The sequence below is a fragment of the Ovis canadensis genome, chromosome 17, assembly GCF_042477335.2.
Source record: "Ovis canadensis isolate MfBH-ARS-UI-01 breed Bighorn chromosome 17, ARS-UI_OviCan_v2, whole genome shotgun sequence".
In the NCBI taxonomy this organism is placed as follows: Eukaryota; Metazoa; Chordata; class Mammalia; order Artiodactyla; family Bovidae; genus Ovis; species Ovis canadensis.
This window is the reverse complement of record NC_091261.1, coordinates 63,525,751-63,545,494: the sequence shown is the minus strand read 5'-3', so window position 1 is coordinate 63,545,494 and position 19,744 is coordinate 63,525,751. Positions and strand designations below refer to the sequence as shown.

At 42.2% G+C, this 19,744-nt stretch overlaps 2 protein-coding genes and 1 long non-coding RNA gene across 3 annotated transcripts; 1 reads left to right on the top strand and 2 right to left on the bottom strand.

Moving 5' to 3' along the window:
• Positions 1-85: 85 nt before the first annotated feature.
• DIABLO (diablo IAP-binding mitochondrial protein) lies at positions 86-18,926 on the bottom strand. Its single transcript, XM_069557782.1, has 6 exons — positions 17,970-18,926; positions 16,973-17,099; positions 13,314-13,445; positions 10,064-10,174; positions 9,779-9,875; positions 86-972 (listed from the first exon to the last, which is right to left on the bottom strand). The coding sequence occupies exons 1-6, from the start codon at positions 18,017-18,019 to the stop codon at positions 773-775; spliced, it is 717 nt and encodes a 238-aa protein (XP_069413883.1). The 5' UTR covers positions 18,020-18,926; the 3' UTR covers positions 86-772.
• Positions 6,127-10,307, top strand: LOC138422612 (uncharacterized). Its single transcript, XR_011249942.1, has 3 exons — positions 6,127-6,265; positions 8,376-8,617; positions 9,596-10,307. It is a non-coding gene; the product is annotated as an uncharacterized lncRNA (long non-coding RNA).
• On the bottom strand, positions 18,475-18,651 carry LOC138422610 (uncharacterized). Its single transcript, XM_069557783.1, has one exon. The coding sequence runs from the start codon at positions 18,649-18,651 to the stop codon at positions 18,475-18,477; it is 177 nt and encodes a 58-aa protein (XP_069413884.1).
• Positions 18,927-19,744: the final 818 nt, after the last annotated feature.

Genomic DNA, 19,744 nt, shown 5'->3' with positions numbered 1-19,744 from the left:
CAGGGCACTCCTAGTCAGGGGGGGCAGGGGGAGTGGCGGGCAAAGGAGGGCCACTGCACAGGACTCCAGAAGACACACAGAAACATTTTCTTTTTTAAATGCAAAAAAAAATTATCTTCCTTCAGATACAATAGAGAAACTCCAAGCAAAAAAGGAAATGAGAAGCATGTGTTGGAGTAAGTCCTGTTGTGAGCACCAGGTAAACACTCCATATTCAGTCCCTTAAGAACAATGGACTTTAGGCTCCTTTGCCTGAGATATCCTTACAGGGCACTGGGGCCAGGTCACAGAAGGCATTAGAAACACTCAACACAAAGAAATCTTATTAACAGGACAGTCTCCCCTTCCCCCCCAAACTCATGCTCCTATGGAGGGAGCAAATACTGAATCATATTAGAAAATGTAAATAAGATGGGAAAACTGAGGTTAAAGAGCTACTCAACTTGTGGACATGACAGAGAAGGCCCCCTCTCTCTGGCCAGGTTGGTGAAATGCTCTGGGTGGGAGGTAAAAAGATCCATGGGTGGGTAAGAGGGCAACCCTGCTGAGTGGGGTGAAATGTTAAATAGGGTGCAGTGCCCATGGGCTAAGAGCCAGGTCCAGTACAAGCCTGAGACGGTGGGGACAGGGGTGAGGCACTCACAGCTCCCAATGACCTCTGGCCTGATGGGCCCAGGCAGGCCCTGCCACTGCCTCTGTGCAGAGGAAGTGGTGCTAAGCCGGGGCCAGGTGGCGTCTGCCCTGCCTTCTGCAGGCTGAGCGGGCAGCAGTGTCAATCCTCACGCAGGTAGGCCTCCTGCTCCTCCGGCTCGGCCCTCTCATTCCCATCCTCCTGGGTTTTCTGTCGGAGTTCTTCTGTCTGTGCTTCTGCCAACTTGGTTTCCGCCTTCTGGGAAAGCTGGCGTATCTCCTGCACCTGCGATTTCACCAGCTGGATGTGACTCCTGGCCGTTATAGAGGCCTGGTCTGCGCCTGCCGGAAGATGGGCCATTTATGCTGAGTGGACATAAGGAAAGCCTGGGGGCTCTTGGTGGTTGTACCTGAGCCCTCCTCGCAGAGTAGAGAACCTTCTACCTCCATTTACAGGTCTGTTTTCCTCTCTATTGTCAAAACCCTGGCATTTTCCTCCAGCTATCAGCAGCTGTCATAATTATCAAATGCAATTCCCACAATCATCTTTATAGCTGCACAGCTCTTAGTATAGGCGTTTTAAGGTTTTAATTTTTTAAACTACATTCAAGTATACATTTCTGCTTGACAGTGAAGAGATCACTCACAAAATTGTCAAAGCTCTGTCTTGGAAGTTTAAAGAGCATCTTTCTCATCCTTTAAAATGTTACTGTAAAGTAACATTTCATCTACTAATTAATACTAGATGGGCTGCTGTTCAATTTATGAACCACTAAGGCCAATTTACTGTATTCACATGGAATACTCAGGAAAAAATTGACTCTAAATTGACATAATGGCACAAACGGTATTTACTGAACATATTTTGCAGTTTTATTTTTATTTTTTTGCAGTTTTATTTTTGAATGATATCATTTTATTGATACCTGTTGCTAGTGTATTTCATCATATGAAAGTGAAAGTCACTCAGTTGTGTCTGATTCTTTGTGACCCCATGGACTCATGGGATTCTCCAGGCCAAAAAACTAGAGTGGGTAGCCGTTCCCTCCTCCAGGGGATCGTCCCAACTCAGGGACAGAATCCGGGTCTCCCGCACTGCAGGTGGATTCCTTACCAGCTGAGCCAGCAGGGAAGCCCATATAGATGTGTGTATTTAATTCATCTGCAGAACACCCAGCAGCTCTTTTCTAGCTTATTGCATTAAAGAGAACCTTCAGTACAACGTTGAAAGGTAGTGGAGAACAGCAGGCACCCTTATTTCTGACATTGATGGAAATGTTTCTCCTATTTCACTACGATGTGCAGCTACTTTTATCATGTCAGGAAAACTGTAACTGTACTTAATTTAGATTTAAATCACAAATGGACACTACATTTTACTGAAGCTTCTTGGGACATACATTGATATTACAGAGGTGGCTTTTCTCCTTAAATCTACTGTAGATAACCTTAAGTAGTGAATTAAATATTGATAGGTATTAAATATTTTTTCACTATATGTACGTAAGATCTTTTGAATTTTTATTGAAGAATAGTTGATTTACAATGTCTTAATTACTGCTGCACAGCAATGTGATTCAGTAATACATATATTCTTTTTGCAAATATTCTTCTCCATTATGGTTTATCACAGGATACTGAATATAGCTCTCTGTGTAATACAGCACGACTTTGCTGTTTACCCATTCTATGTATAAAAGCTTACATCTGCTAGTCCCAGCCTCTCAGCAACCACCAGTCTGCTCTGTGTCCATGCTTGTTTCACAGATGGGTCATCTGTCGTGTTTCACGCTCCACAGGGAAGTGACACAGTGTGTGCGTTTCTCCTTCTTTCTTAGTATGATAATCTCTAGCTGCATCCAGGTTGCTGCAAATGGCATTCTTTCCTTCTTTATGGCCGAGTAGTATTCCGTTGTGTACATGTACCCTCATCTTCTTTCTCCATTCATCTGCTGATGGATATTTAGCTTGTTTCCATGTTTCGGCTATTGTAAATAGTGTTTCTATGAACATAGGGTTGCACGTATCTTTTTGAATTATAGTTTTGGCTGGGTACACACCCAGGAGTGGGGTTGCTCCACCATATGGTAGTTCTTTCTTTTCTGAGTAATCTCCATTGTTTTCTATAGCAGCTACACCAACTTACATTCCTACCAATAGTATACGAGGGTTCCCTTTTCTCCACACCCCCTCCAGCATTTGTTATTTGTAGACTTTTTAATGATGGCCATTCTGACTGGTGTGAGGTGGTACCTCATTATAGTTCTGATTTACATTTCTCTAATAATTAGTGATGTTGAGCATCTTTTCATGTGCCTACTGGCCATATGTATTCCTTTGGAGAAATATCTTACATGTTTTGCCCATTTTCTGATTGGGTTTTCTTTTGGTTGCTGTCGTTGCACTGTATGAGCTGTTTGTATATTTTGGAAATTAAGTCTTGTCGGTTCACACTGTTTGCAATTATTTGCTACCATTCTGTAGGCTGTCTTTTTTGTTTGCTTCCTTTGTTTCGTGAAAGCTTGTAAGTTAGACTATGTCCCCATTTATTTACTTTTATCTGTACTGCCTTGGGAGGCTGATCTAAGAAAACACCGGTATGATTTATGTCAGAGAATGTTTTGCCTATGTTCTCTTGATAGGTTCTTTCCCCAGTGTTGAACTGAAATTGTATTTTGAAGGTATGTGGCTACTTCTATCCACCCACAAGTGACACTGAGCTGCAGGTGTTTTATTCTAGTGCTGGTCTAGTCCAGCTTGGGTTTGGGCCTATGGTGGCTTTGATGGTAGTGGTTTAGTTAACTATGTTGTGACTGACTTTGCAACCCCATGGATTGTAGCCCACCAGGCTCCTCTGTCCACAGGATTTCTCAGGCAAGAATATTGATGCTCAGTATCACATAATTATTAGAGAAATGTAAATCGAAACTATAATGAGGTACCACCTCACACCAGTGGGTTGCCATTTCCTTCTCCAGGGGATCTTCCCAACCCAGGGATCAAACCCATGTCTCCTGCATTGGCAAGCGTATTCTTTATACCATGGAAGCCCATGGTGGCTTTAGACAGTTATAATAGTTGGGAGGCTTGTCGTCATTTTCTGGTACACTTTCTATAACACAGGATTTATGTTTCTTGAAGATTTGATAAAACTCTCTCACAAAACTGTGTGGACTTAGTGTCTAATTTGGGGGCACAGATTTTTTATGAATATTGTTTCAACTTTTGTGGCTGCTCCTCTTGCTTTGATTCTTCCTGGGCCAACTTAGGATTTACATAAATAGCATAATATTCTCTTGTGATTAGAAAAAATTCCCTAATAGCTCTTTCTGGGCTTCCCTGGTGGTCCAGTAGTAAAGAATCCACTTGCCAAAGCAGGGGACATAGGTTTGATCCTTGGTCGGGATGATTCCGCATGCTGAGGGGCAACTGGCCTGTGTGCTGCTGAGTGCTACGTACAGCCACTGAGCCTGTGCTCTAGAGCCTGCGCTCTGCAACAGGAGAAGCCACCATAGTGAGGTCTTGAGCGCCAAAGACTGCACCAAAGACCCAGTGCAGCCAAAAATAGATAAACTATAATAGCTCTTTCTGAGGTTACTTCTGCACTCTCAAAAGTTACACTTACCAAACCTTATTTTCCTTATTCTTTACAAGGAACTGGGTTTTTTGCCTTTTCGACTATTTCTTTTTAGTCTTCTTATACCTTTTATTCGGCACTGTCTGAATTTATTTGCTTTTCCTAACTTACTGGGCTGAAAGTTTATTTTCAATACATCTTGGTACAGGGGACATTACCTGTCATTTATGGTTGCTGTGCTCTGTATTTATGACATGCATCTTTAAATAAGGGGTCCATGTCTATTTAAGAGCTACTTTGTCTACAACATTCTAGGTCTCTGCTATTAATGAGACTTGTCATGATAGTTCTGAGTACTTTCAAATTTCCATTTTTCTTTATTGAGGTATAGCTGATTTACAACAGTATAGAAGTTTTAGGTGTACGATGTAACTATTCACAACTTTTAAAGGTTCTAAACCACTTAGTTATACACATTACCTACAGCTCTATTTCTCGTGCTGTGCATCTTTGTAGTTTAGTTCAGACACTTCCTCTTCGTTCCCCTCCCTCTCCCCACTGGTGACCACTAGCTTGTCCTCTATACCTCTGAGTCTGTTTTGTTTTATTCACTAGTTTTATTTTCTAGATCCCACACATAAGTGATACACAGTACCTGTCAGTGTCTGACATTTCACTAAGCCTAAACCCTGCAAGTACATCCATACTGTTGCAAATGGCAAAATTTCGTTCTTTTGTGGCAGAGTAGTATACACATACACCACATCTTTATCAATTCATCTGCTGATGGACACTTAGGTTGCTTCCCAAATCTTGGCTATTGTAAATAATGCTATGGACAGAGGAGTGCATACATCTTTTCAAATTCATAGTTTAGATTTCTTCAGATATATACCCAGGAGTAGAAAGTAATTAGGGCTTCCCAGGGTTAAGAATCCGCCTGCCAATGCAGGGGATGTTAAGAGAAATGGATTTGGTCCCTGGGCTGGGAAGATCCCCTAGAGGAGGAAATGGCAACCCATGCCAGTATTCTTGCCTGGAGAATCCTCAGGGACAGAGGAGCCTGGCAGGCTACAGTCCATAGGGCTGCACAGAGTTTGACACGACTGAAGCAACTTAACACACAGGCACACAGCACAGAAAGGACTTGCTGGATCATATAGCAGTGGTTTGTTTGTTTGTTTTGGCTGTGCTGCACACAGCAAAAAGAAAAGATTGTGGGATTTTAGTTCCCTCACCAGGGACTGAACCTGTGCCCTTGGCAGTGAAAGTGTGGAGTCCTAACCACTGGGCACCCACAGAATTCTCAGTTTTCAGTTTTATTATTTATTTTTACAATTCTTTTAAAAACACGTTTTGAGTAGTTGATTTACAATGGTGTGTTTCAGGTGTACAATAAAGTGAATCAGCTATACATGTACATCTATCTCCTCTTCTTTAGATTCTTTTCCCATATAGCTCACTACTGACTGCTGAGTCCCCTGTGCTATACAGGAGGCCCTTCTTTGTTACCTATTCTATATATAGTAGTATCTATGTGTCAGTCCTAAGCTTCCAATTTATTCCTACCCTCAACCTTTTCCTCTGGAAACCGTAAGTTCGTTTTCTATATTTGTGACTCTATTTCTGTTTTGTAAGTAAGTTACTTTGCCTTTTTTTGGTTCCATGTATAAGCGATACTGTACACTGCTTTCTCTGACTTCGCTAAGTATGACTCTCCAGGTCCATCCTGTTGTGGCAGCGCTACTTCATTCTTCATTATGGCTGAGCTATATTCCACTGTCTGTGCCACACCTTCCTCACTGCTGGAGCTGCTCCTATTGCGGCGCATGGGCTCTAGGGCATGGGGGCTCCACGGCCGCAGTTCCCAAGCTCTGGAGCACAGGCTGAGTTGCTCCTTGACATGTGGATCTTCCTAGACCAGAGCACAAACCTACGTGTCCTGAATTGGCGAGCAGATTCTCTGCCACTGAGCCAGCAGAGAAGCCCAGGATGCACCACATCTTCTTCATCCACTCGTTGACGGATAGTTTGGTTGCTTCCACGTCTTTACCTACTGTAAGTGGTGCTGTAGTCAATATTAGTGTGCCTGTATTTTTTTGATTTATGGTTTTCTCCGGATATATACCCAAGAGTGGGATTGCTAGATCATATGGTAGTCCTATTTTTAGTTTTTTAAGGAACTGCCATATTATTCTCCATAGTGGTTGTACCAATTTTTCATTCCCACCAACAGTGTAGGAGGGTTCCCTTTACCCTTTCAGCATTTATTGTTTGTAATTTTTTGATGATGGCCGGTGTGAAGTGACATCTCATTACAGTTTTGATTTGTATTTCTCTAATTAGTGAAGCTGAGCATCTTTTCATGTGCTATTGGCCATATGTATTTCTTCTTTGGAGAAATATCTACTTGACTATTCTGCCCATTTTTTGATTGAGTTTTTTTGTTGTTGCGTTTTATGAGCTGTTTGTGTATTTTGGAGATTAATCCTTTATGGGTTGCTTCATTTGCAAATATCTTCTCCCACACTGAGGGTTTTCTTTTTGTTTATGGGTTCCTTTGCTATTCAAAAGCTTCTATGTCTAATTAGGTCCCACTTGTTTTTATTTTCATTATTCTAGGAGGTGGATCAAAGAAGACATTGTTGCAATTTATGTCAGAGTGTGTGCTGTGTTTTCCTCTAAGAGTTTTATCATATCCAGCCTTACATTTAGGTCTTTAAATCCATTTTGATGTTATTTTTGAGTATGGTATTAGGGATTGTTCTAATTTCATTCATTTACTTGTAGATGTCCTTTTCCCAGCACCACTTCTTGAAGAGACTATCTTTTCTCCCCTGAATATTCTTGCCTCCTTTGTCATAGATTAGTTGATCATAGGTGTGTAGGTTTATTTTTGAGGAACCACAATACTGTTTACCACAGTTGGCTACACTGTTTTACATCATCACCAACAGTGTACTAGGGTTCCCTTTTTTCCACATTCTAATATTTCTTATTTATGATCCTTTTTGATAACAGCCATGCTGACAGGTGTGAGGTGATATTTCATCGTGGTTTTGATTTGCATTTCCCTGATGCTTAGCGACACTATCATTTCATGCACCTGTTGGCCATCTATGTCTCTGGAAAACTGTTCAGGTCTTCTGTCCATTTTTAAATCAGGTGTTTGTTTTTTTTTTTTATATTTGAGTTGTGCAAGTTAAATTTCCATTTTTATTTTTGGTGAGGAAGGGGATATCAAGTAATTTTCTGAGTCTTTGTCACTTGGCATAAAAATCAATTTTTGTACATGTTTATATACTATTTGTATTTGAAGAGGTTTTTTTGGGGGGGAGGGCAACATTCTGTATTCAGTATATCTATTTGGTTAGGCTTAAAAAAAAAATCATCCTGTTCCAACACCTAATCGCTTTTTTTTACATTTTGACCTGTGAGCCTGAGATATGTGTAAAGCTCAATTTCTCCTTGTAAATCTATCAGATTTTGCCTTATTAGGCACATTTCAAGAGTGATGTCTTGATAAACTTCTGTCCCTTTTAATGTTTTCTGTCTTGAATTCCTCTTCTAACACTGCTCTGTCACCTTTTTGCTCAGCTTTCTTTTTGATAGTATTTCAGTTTATCTTCTTAGAATACCCAGTCTTCCTATGTGTTATTTTAGATGTGCCTCTGTAAACAGTTTTAGCTGGAATTATTTTTTAATACGAAGTATCATTTAATAAGTAAATTTATTCTTTATGGTGATTACTGATTGTTGAATGTGTTCCTTTACTTTGCATTTTCTAATTAACAGGCTTTATTTCTTCAACCGTTAGCCTTAACTGAATTTATTAAGTTTTCTTTGTCCCTTCCCTCAACACTTCTTCTTGAAGTGTTAAACAATGTCTAATGTTAAGCCAATGTTTCCCTTCTCAAACAACGAAGCTTAGCATGCTTTCACTGCTTTCCCAAACTGATTTGATTACTTAAAAATTTAACATTCAGAGCTTCTGACAAGTTGTACTAAATTCTGTTCATTATTTTTGTATCTCAGGTGCTTCTAATTTTTTTTAAACACTTTCTAGAAAGTACATGCAACTGGTAAACCTTGAATCTTTGTAGAAGTCTTTCACTCTTATATTTTAAAGATATTTGAATGATGATTGATTTGTCACCTTGTATCTTAGGGTTGCAAATATCCTTCCTCTGGGGCTTATCTTATGGCTCAGAAGGTAAAGAATCTGCCTGCAATGCAAGAGACCAATGGGTTTGATCCCTGGATCGGGAAAATCCCCTGGAGAAGAATGGCTACCCACTCCAGCATTCTTGCCTGGAGAATTCCATGGACAGGAGCCTGGTGGGTTACAGTCCATGGGGTTGCAGAGTTGGACACAACTGAAAAATTAACATACACGCATATACTTCCTTTGTAAGTATTCTATTTTTTCTTCTAGTTTTTAGGATTTTTCTTTGTATATTTTACAATCTGAATATTTTTTTGCCATGTGAGGTACACTTATATTTTAAATTCTGTTCAGAACCTTTGTGAGCCCTTTCAGTCAGTTCTGGGAAAACGTCTTTTTCTTAGATAATGCTTGTAGTTTACCTTCCCTCTTTGTTCCTGCTAGATCTTAAGCTGGCCTAGTGAGTGGTGAAGGCTGCCTGGCGATGTTCTCAGCAAGGCTCCCTCTTCACTGTACCTGGGGATCCTGCCCCCATCTTTGGTGTGTCACGAATGCTATTTGACACTTCTGTTGTTTTGTTCTTCATTCCAGTCCTGTTTGCAGAATCCCTTGATTCCTTGGGCATTAGTTAACTAAGAATTCCTTCTGTATTTACTTAAAACATCTTTTACATCTTTAAGATTTCAGAAAACAAACATTTTAACAAACCAGTTTCTTAAGAATTTTTATGTTGACATAGTTTGGGACCATTCAGGTAACATGTTAAATGAGGATCTCCCTCAAAATACATTAGAAAATCATTCAACCTCAAGCCCACTGGATGGATAGTGATGGTTAAAAAACCCCTGGTGAATGGAGCACCATTCTATACTGGGAGGCACTAAGGTAGAGAGGATGATGCCCTGGCTACCAGGGACAAAGGCTTTAGGATTTGACCTAACTTGCTGAATCCGGTTTGGCTGCTTACTTACTGGGTACCACAGCATGCTTGGTGAATTATTTAACCCCCTCTATCTGCAAGTTTCTTCATCTGTAAAGTGGGAATGATAATAATAACTCCTAAAAGAACTGCAGGGATTAAAAGTATCTATAAAATGTTTACCACAAGCCTGAGCTACAGATAATATTCACAGATTATCTGGGTTACTAAAAAGTAAAATCCTTAACTATTTGGAAGTAATCAAAATTTCCAACTGACAGTTTTATTATTTTTCATCTTCTAGATACCATCTAGCTTCTACTGGTCTGGTCTACAGGGGCATTAATTTTTTCTTTGTGTAAATGAAAACAATATTAATATGCTGGAAACGGGAACATTTTCTCACAAAGTAAGACCCACAGTATCCCTCATTTTTCGGCTGGATGAAAACTCCAACAGCACCTCTACAGTGAAAACTTTAACCTACCCGTCTGATAAGCAGCTTCTGCTGCCATCTCTGAGAGACTAACTGCAGTCATCCAGGTGGTTTCCAGCTTCAGGTACTCTTGTTGTTTTGAAGTCATCTATAAATTAAACAAAAGCACTTCAGACAACATGACTCTTCATTAGTATTAAGCACATTTAAATGGACTTCTTCAGTTCAATAGCAGTTTGAGAGAACAGTTATTGGTAAAACACCTTCATCTAATAATTTAGATACCACAATGAGGCAGGAGCACTAACAGAAAAATCCAAGTAACTCTTTGCTTACCTCAACTCTGGCTCCTATGATCACCTGCCACACTTCATCTTCCTCCTGTGAATTCATTTTCCCAAGTAAACTTGTGTATTGCCGGTACAGAGAAATTAAGGTATAAACAGCCTACAAATACAGAAGAAATTAGTAAAATACGTGAGGTGTAGTAGGGTGAGACTTACATCTCAATGCTGCAAACTGGCTGTTCTCATTGAACCTCACCACTGTATGAAATAAAGGTGTTATCTTAGGACATCAACATCTCTTGTTAACTTCTGTGTTTTAAAATCTTGTTAGCAATTCAGACAAAGAGAAAATGCAGATGGAAAACTCAGAAGGCTGAGAATAAAGCTGTTGGAAAATGAAGGTAAAGAAACATATATATTACTTTAAATGATTCTGATATCCATATACTCTATTAGATCAGTGGCTTTCAAACTATCCTAACCCAGAAGCCCCTGGTGTTGCTGGTAACCCCAACTGAACCAGATCAGCGTGGTGTTCCCCCTGTCTTATATACTGAACTGCTATATTTAAGATTTTTCTTTTAAAAAGGGTTCCTGGACAGTGAGGCCAACCACAGCCTTTTCCCTGCGGTAACTGTCCTGTCTGCAGGGAACCTACATTAAATGAGGATCAGCAAAACTAATTTAAAAAGATATATGCAGCCCTATTTACAGTAGCCAACGTATGGAAGCAACCTAAATGTCCACTGACAGATCAATGGATAATAAGGATGTGGATATACAATGAGATATTACTCAGCCACAAAAAAGAATGGAATAATGCCATTTGCAGTAATATGGATGATCATACTAAGTGAAATAACCCCAAAAAAGAAAGACATATATCACATATATATGGAGTCTAAAAAAAAAAACGATACAAATTATTTACAAAAAGAAACAGACTCACAGATATGGAGAACAGACTTGTGCTTGCCAATGGGGAGAGGGTGGGTGGTTGAGGGATGGATTGGGAGCTTGGGATTAGCAGAAGCAAACCATTATATAGAGAATGGATAAACAACAGAGTCCTACTATATAGCACAGGGAACTAAATTCATATCACATGTGTGTATATATATATATACACACACATAAACTAAATCACTTTGCTATATAGCAGTAATTAACACTAAATCAACTATACTTCAATTAAACTAAAATGAATAAATAAAAAGTAATAAAGGCCCTATATGACAAACCTACAGCTAACATCATACTCGATGAAAAGCTGAAAGCATTTCCTCTGAGATCAGGAACAAGACAAGGATGTCCATTCTCATCACATTTACTCAACATAGTTTTGGACGTCCTAGTCACAGCTATCAGAGAAGAAAAAGAAGAGGAATCCAAATTGGAAAAGAAGTAAAACTGTCACTGTTTGTAGATGACATGATACTATACATAGAAAATCCTAAAGGTGCTACCAGAAAACTATCAGAGCTCATCCATAAATTTGGTAAAGTTGCAGGATACAAAATTAATACACAGATATCCCTCGCATTCCTATACACTAACAACAAAAGATCAGAAAGATTTAAGGAAACAATCTCATTTAGCACTGCAACAAAAAGAAATACCTGCCAATAAACCTAAGAAGGCAAAAGAGCTGTACTCAGAAAATATAAGACACTGACAAAAGAAATCAAAGATGACACAAACAGATAAGAGACATACACCATGTTCCTGGATTGGAAAAATCAGTATTGTGGAAATGACCACACTATCCAAAGTGACCTACAGATTCAATGCAATCCCCATCAAATTGCCAAGGGCATTTTCACAGAATCAGAACAAAAATTTTACATTTTATATGGAAACACAAAAAACCCCAAGTAGTGAAAGCAATCTTGAGAAACAAGAATGGGGCTGGAGGAACCAGGCTCCCTGACCTCAGACTGTACTACAGAGTTAGAATAATCAAAATAATATGGTACAGAAATATAGATAATGGAATAGGATTAGAAAGTTCAGAGATAAACCCACAAAACTATGACCACCTAATCTATGACAAAGAAGACAAGAATATACAATGGAACAAAGACAGTCTCTTTAATAACTGGTGCTGGGAAAACAGGACAGCTACATGCAAAAGAATGAGAACACTCCCTAACACCATACACAAAAAACTCAAAATGGATTAAAGACCTAAATGTAAAGCCAAATATTATAAATTGCTCAGAGGAAAATATAGGCAGGACAGTCTTTGACATACATCACAGCAAGATCTTTTTCGATCCACTGCCTAGAGTAATGAAAATAAATAGGATCTAATTAAAGCTTTTGCACAGCAAAGGAAACCATAAACAAAACTAAAAGACAACCCTCCGCATGGAGAAAATGTGCAAATGAAGCAACTGACAAGAGATTAATCTCCAAAGTATACAAATGGCTCATGCAGCTCGATATATTAAAAAAAACAACCAATCAAAAAATGGACAACAGACCTAAATAGACATTTCTCCCCAAAAGACATACAGATGGCCAAAAAGCACATGAAAAGATGCTCAACATTACTAATTAGAGAAATGCAAACTACAATGAGGTATCACCTCACATTGTCAGAATGGCCAGCATTTAAAAAATCTATAAACAAACTCTGGAGAGGGTGTGGAGAAAAGGGGATCCTCCTACACTGATGGTGGGAATGTAAACTGGTACAACCACTATGGAGACCAATATGGAGGTTCCTTAAAAAACTAAAAATAGAACTACCATATGACCCAACAATCCCACTCTTAGGCATATATCCAGAGAAAACCATAATTTAAAAGAAGGCATATACCTCAATGTTCACTGCAGCACTATTTACAACAGCCAGGACATGGAAGCAATCTAAATGTCCATCAACAGAGAAATAAATAAAAAAGATATGGTACATATACACAATAGAATATTATTCAGTCATAAAAAGGAATGAAATAGTACCATTTGCAGGGATATGGACGGATCTAGAGGGTGTCATAAAGAATGAAGTAAGTCAGAAGGAGAAAAAAAATTTGCCTAATATTGCTTATATGTGCAATCTAGAAAAATGGTACAGGTAAACTGATTCGCAAAGCAACTTTTTTTGGTCAAGGGCCAGAGAGTGGTCTGTTTGCAACTATTCATTCATGAAAGCTGTCATAGACAACACAAACACAAATGAACCTGGCCACGTTCCAGTCAAACTACAAACACAGGCAAGACTGGATTTGATCTGTGAGCCAGTTTGCTAACGATGGATGTAGACGATCAAGACTTAATGAGGAGACACTTACCTTAGTATATTCAGTGATTGCTTCAATCAATGCATATGTGGTCTGAGAGAGAAAGGTAGAGGTGCTATCTGTTACCAAAGACACAGCCCTCCTCATTAATGTATCGTTACTAAGAGAATGAGGCTCTGGTTTCTGAAAGACACAAACATTTTTATTTAACTTTTAACCTAAAACTCAAGCTCAGATCATAGTCAAGGGAAAAATGTAATTCCCACACTGCAACTACACTCTGCTGCTTCTGTGTTGACATTTTCTTTTAAAGCTTTGTGCTATTAAAGACAACATATGAAAATGATTCTACAGTATGCGTTCTACCTACTTTTTAAATTTGTCATTCTTTGTCATACTTTGAAAAGAAAAGCAAAGTATTCCTTTTCATAAAAGACTAATACTTATAATCACAAATTTCACAAAGTTATGATTCTTCATTACCAGTGCTAGACGCTTGGGATATAAAGATAAGAATCTTAAAGACTGGATGAGGATCTTAAAGATGGAGGAGGAGGAGCTGGAGCTAAGAGTGAAGTAGAAAATTAACATAATCAAGTACCATGGGTGCTATGGAAGAGGTCTGGAGGGGTGCACATAAGGGAGAAATCATATCTATGTTAAATGAGAATTGTTTAGAAAAGGTTTCACAGAGTTGATAAGGAGTTAAGCTAAGCGTAAGAAAGTAAATAGCTGGTGGAGAGGGCGAATCCCTCTTGATTGAGCTGTACAGTCTTGGTTAGGGGGAGCAGGAAGACTCTTTCCTCTGACCTCAGCTGTTTTATTTGAAAAAAAAACAAAAACCAGTATAACCAGCTCATGAGTTAAGGGGGCTGTGACCACCTTGATTAAATACTGGAAACTGTGATGACTCTCCCCTTTTTCTTCCACAGCGGAGGACTTACTGTATCAGAACTAACAAACCAATCCCTCTATCATCTGTTATCTCATTTTTGCTATTTAGAGCATAAACACATGGAGGGGGGCTGCGTTTGATTCCTGATCTGGAAATTAGATCTGACATGTGGCAACTAAGAATTCAAATGCCACCATAAAGATCAAAGATCTCATGTGCTGCAACTAAGACCTGGTGCAGCCAAAAAAAGACACATGAATAAATCATGAATTACATTTATCACACTTTTCATTCGATTAAATAAATAAGAATTTATTATGTACCTTGCATTGAGGAGCTAGAGAGCAAACAATGATATCGTCTCTGCTCATGAAAAGCTAATTTTTACTTATTCTGGTAAGTTAAGTCTTCATAATACCCTCCATTTATACCATGCTCAGTTGTGTCTGACTCTTTGCAACCCCATGGACTGTAGCCCACCAGACTTCTGTCCATGGGATTTCCTAGGCAAGAAGACTGGAGCGTGTTGCCATTTCCTCCTCCAGGGGAACTTCCCGACCCAGGGATCAAACCCCGGTTCTCCTGTGCCTCCCGTACTGCAGGCAATTCTTTACCTGCTGAGCCATCAGAAAAGCCTATTTACTTTTGGCTTCATCAAATGCTTTCCATTTTACAGTGCTTATTTACTTGTCCCTCACAACAGTCCAGGTATTATTATGTCTTCTTTTAAGATGAGAAAATGGAAGCTCAGAATAGTTATGTAACACTTTCCAAACCAAACCTCCTCACTCCAAAGTTTCCTTTGTATTCTGCTGACTCAGAGTCAAATGGATTATCACCAAATATCAAAATATACAACATAAGTGGTCAGAAAAGGGAGATCATTGCTGGCAAGTAACTAGGAAGGCTTTAAAAAGAGGTGGGGGAGTTCCCTTGTGGTCCAGTGGTTAAGAGTCAGCTGGCCAATGGAAGGGACTCAAGTTCAGTCTCTGGTTGGGGAAGATTCCACATGCCCGTGAGGCAACTTAAGCCCCTGCGTCACAACTACTGAGCCTGTGCTCCATGAGAAGCCACTGCAGGGAGAAGCCTACACACAACTAGAGAGGAGTTCCTGCTCACCGAAACTAGAGAAACCCTGAGCGCAGCAAGGAAGACCAGCACAGCCAAGATGAATACATACGTTAAAAAAAAACAACACGGGGGTGGGATTTGTATCTGAAGACAGGTAGGATTAGAATGGACAGGTATCCTGGGTTAGATGAAATAAGGAGGAGAATACGTATGATGCAACCAGGGGATATTCTGGAATCTAGCCTGGTTGCTGAACTGTGAGGAAGTTCTCTGGATTTTAGTTTTGTGACACAGAATGGAGAGCCACTGTAGGCTCTGAAGAATGGAAGTGGCAATGCTATTCCTGCAGGAGAGTGAGTTGCGGCTCCTGTCAACCAAAGGCTCCTGGCATCTGACCCAGAACTGAGTGGGGTAACTAGGGCTTATGAAAGATATACAAACTAGAAAGGACCAAAAAAAAAAAAAAAATCTTTTGGAGGAAGAAAGAAAAAGCTGTCCTAATTATGACTGAAAATGACTTGGTGTCCAAGTAAGCATTTTTAGGTTAAAGATTCATCAGTCTGCAGAGACGAGGGCAGAGTACGGCACAGAAAGGAAAGGGCTCATGAGAGAGCCTCAGAAGATGCTGAAAATACTTGTGAAAAGGGGAATTAATCTTGTTGTCATGATTAAACACACATTTAAGTATCAAGTACATTCTGCCAAAATGTTTGCTGGTTTCCTATTTAGTTCTTCCTGATAAAGTATATAACCAATGGTTTTAAAATAAGATATCACTTCCCCATCAGCTGTCTAGTTGATTGCTCCACCTAGACATCATTTCCAAAACCGAACTCTTAAATTTACTCCTCTCAAAACCCACTCCTCTCCATCCCAGTATCTGGCAACACCATTCTTTCAGTTGCTGAGGCCTTTCAAAACCACTGGAAATTAAGTTATATACTTCACATCTAACCCAACAGCAATACCTGCTGACCGTCAGCCCACTTCTCCCCACCTGATTCAGGCCCATGATCATCTCATGCCTGGACCTCAACTGGTCTTTTTAGTTCCACACAACAACCTTTAAAAACTTATGTCAGGGGTGGGAGGGAGGCTGAAGAAGGAAAGTATATACGTATACTTAGAGCTGATTCACACTGTTGTATGGGAGAATCCAACACAACAGTGTAAAGCAATTATCCTACAATTAAATATAAATTTAAAAAAATTTATGTCAGAACATAATAATCTTATGTTAAAACCTGTGGCTTCTTTATAATAAATTCCAATGCTTACAATGGCCCACAAAGTACAAACGTCGAGTACATTTTGACCTTCCGCTATCTGTGAGCTCATCTGTTTTTCTCTCATTCCACTTTTTCTTCCTCCTCCTCTCCAGAATGTGAGATTTACAAAAGCAGAAATCTTGATTTACTCTTAAGTCTCTTGTGTATGACACATAAAAGTTGCCCCATAAAGCTTTGTTGAAGGAAAAGATTATTGTTCTGTAATACATTTTCTTTCTTCCCTCTTTATACAATTTGACCAACTTGACAAACCAACTTCTACCAAATGAGACCATCAAAATGAGTATATTAACATATCTGCTCAGCTATGAAACAATGCTGATACAGCATACCATCACCTGGGGTTGGGGAGAGCGCTGGGGGAAAACCATTAGAGCTTGTCATCGCCTGTTTGAGACTTTAGAGGACACAGTACACAAAGACCAAAAACACGGAGTGACAGGATGGTACTTCACCTGGGCAATAGGAACTGCACACAGAGTGACCCCAAATCCCACAGCCACCGTTTTGTGCCATGGTCTTATCAATTCCGAGAAACAGCGCTTCTTAAAGTTAGCCACGACTGGAACACACTGTCTGTACCTAGAAACAGAGTTTAATAAGTTTAATAAGGCACAACCACCCATCTGTAAGAACCTCTTCAATTTACGTGGAGGGGCTGGAGACTCAAAGTGGGGCCAGGCCGGAACCCAAATGACGGCGCAGGGTGCCTTTTCACAGGACGGGACTCAGTGGGCAGCGGGGCGGACTGGAAAGGCCTGGACTTGCACACACAGGCAATCGCTACCTGGCCCGCACGGGAATTCCCCCGCGCGGGAATGAGGGCGGATGGTGGTGGAGTTTAAGAGGTACCAGGTGCAGACGTGTAAATAGTGGTCTCAAAGCTTTTTAAAAACCAAGGCCCAAATAAAAAAGCTTCTGCAGGCAGGATTTAGCGCTGGTCCTCCGACCTAGGCTGCAAGGGGTCTGATAGTCCCTGCGACTTTACGTGGAGCCCGCAGGCGCTGCGAGGGGAACCAGGCCGGCTTGGAAGCCGAACACTTCCGGAACTCCTCCGCCTTCAGGGAAAACTCCCTCCGGCAAGCCACCGCCAGCTCAGGCCTCTCCCCTTAATTCTCCCCTGTGACTTCAAGAGGCCAACCGAAGTCATTTCGCGGGCAGACCGAGACGCCCCCAAAAGACAGCCCGAAGTGGGGGAATGCTCTTTCGGCAGGTGAACAACGAAAAAAGCGTCACTGGGACGTGAAGTCCGGGCTTGTCCCGGGAGGCTTGGAGGCCTCAGACCGGAGTAGGGGCAGGGCGTCCTCAAACCTCCGGGAGGGGCGGGACGCGGTGACCCGCTCGGCCGAGAAGCGAAGCGCGAGCCCGCAACGCTGGGGCTGCAGTCTGGTTACGGGGCTCTCAGCGTTCCCACTCTCCGTCAGATCCTGACCTACACGACCCCAGCGGTACCTGGAAAGCGAGGATACGCTCCGAGAGAGCCAACTCCGTAGGGCCGCCATTCCGCGGCGGCAGGACGCCAGGCGCACACGCCGGAAGTGATGGCACTTCGGTAACAGGGGGCGGGGAACGGCCGCCACTTGAGAGAGTTTAGTCCCATGACCACGCCCCCGCCCGAGAGCGCAGTCGGGATTGGGCAGACGGGGGAAGGGGCGGGGCTGAAGATAACGGCAGAAACCGCGTTGCCACACACTTAACCGCCGGAGCTTCCGCGTGGGGCGGGGCGGGGCGGACCGGACTGGACTCTGGGCTGGAAGGAGGCGAGCGGAGTCGGCCGTCGTGAAGGGTGTTTGGACAGGGTCTCGGGTCCTCGCCCCTGGAGAGTTCTCTCGTTGGCTGGCCGTTCGGGTCCGTCAGGACAGAGGTCGGAGGCGGAGCAGCGCCCTGGAGGGCAGGTGGTTGGGGCCCGGTGCGGGACAGGAGGTGGGAGGGGCAGGGAGCCAGGCCGGCGGCGCTGTCACTTCAGCACCAGGAAGTAGGTGGTCCAACCGGCCAGCAGCAGCGCCCCGATGAGCACCGTGTAGCTGAGGAGCACGAAGGCTAGCAGCTCTCGCAGTAGCTGCAGCACGTGGATGGTGGACGAGGTCGGCATCGCCCTACACCGGAGGCCCGAGGACCTGCGGGGTGGGGGCATCCAGGAGAGCCTGAGCACGCCAAGAGGACGGTTCTCTGTCTAGACCAACCTCCGCTGGACACTAAGCAAGCGCAACCGAGTCTGGCACCGTTAGAGGCAGTGTGGACACGGGGCTAGCTAGGACCTCTAAAAAGTATAAACACACCTTCCTAAGGCTGCTAAGTCACGTCAGTCGTGTCTGACTCTGTGCGACCCCACAGACGGCAGCCCACCAAGCTCCCATTCCTGGGATTCTCCAGGCAAGAATATGGAGTGGGTTGCCATTTCCTTCTCCAGTGCATGAAAGTGAAAAGTGAAAGTGAAGTTGCTCAGTCGTGTCCGACTCTGCGACTCCATGGACTGCAGCCTACCAGGCTCCTCCGTCCATGGAATTTCTCAGGCACGAGTATTGGAGTGGGTTGCCACTGCCCTCTCCGAGGCGAAGGAAGCCCAAAGGGCTGATTTTCTCTGTAACAACCATGTGGACACTGTCTGCATTTACATTATATAGTTCTTTTAAACTGAACGTTCTCATTATTTGGCTCCAGATCTGGATCTGAGCTCAGAGGAGGGAAGCCTGGAGAGAAGAGTTCCCAGCTCCCGCTGCTGCACTGGTCTTCATTGCCAGCCCTCTCCTCCCATGCACCTCCTGCATTTTTAATGTTGTGAGTGTTGCTAATGGGCTGATGGAGTAAAGCTTGCTTTTTGCCATCATTCAAGCTGCAGCCCCAGCTGTCAGCACTACTTGGGAGAGGAAAAGTGATCCCTTTGAGTAGGGGGAAAGCAGCAGGCCCTCACTGCAGCCCTTCTGCAATTTCTCTGGCTCCAAGGCGTATCAATTTGCAAGAGTTTGAGGACCGCTGCTTTGTGGCCAGGCATGCTTGCCCTCCTGGCCAGCCAGGATCGCAGGAGTGCTAAGAGGTGGGTATCAGTTTGACCCTGGGCTTATCTCTTTGCCCATCGTGCTCTTGGCATCTGTTCCAGCCCTCTATCTTCCACCTCAGATGGAATCAGATGGTAACAACTACAAACCAATTCTTTACCTCCACTGCTGCCCTGGCCCAGCAACACCCCTCAGTGCCAGCCACCGACTTCCCCGTCTCCCCATTTCACT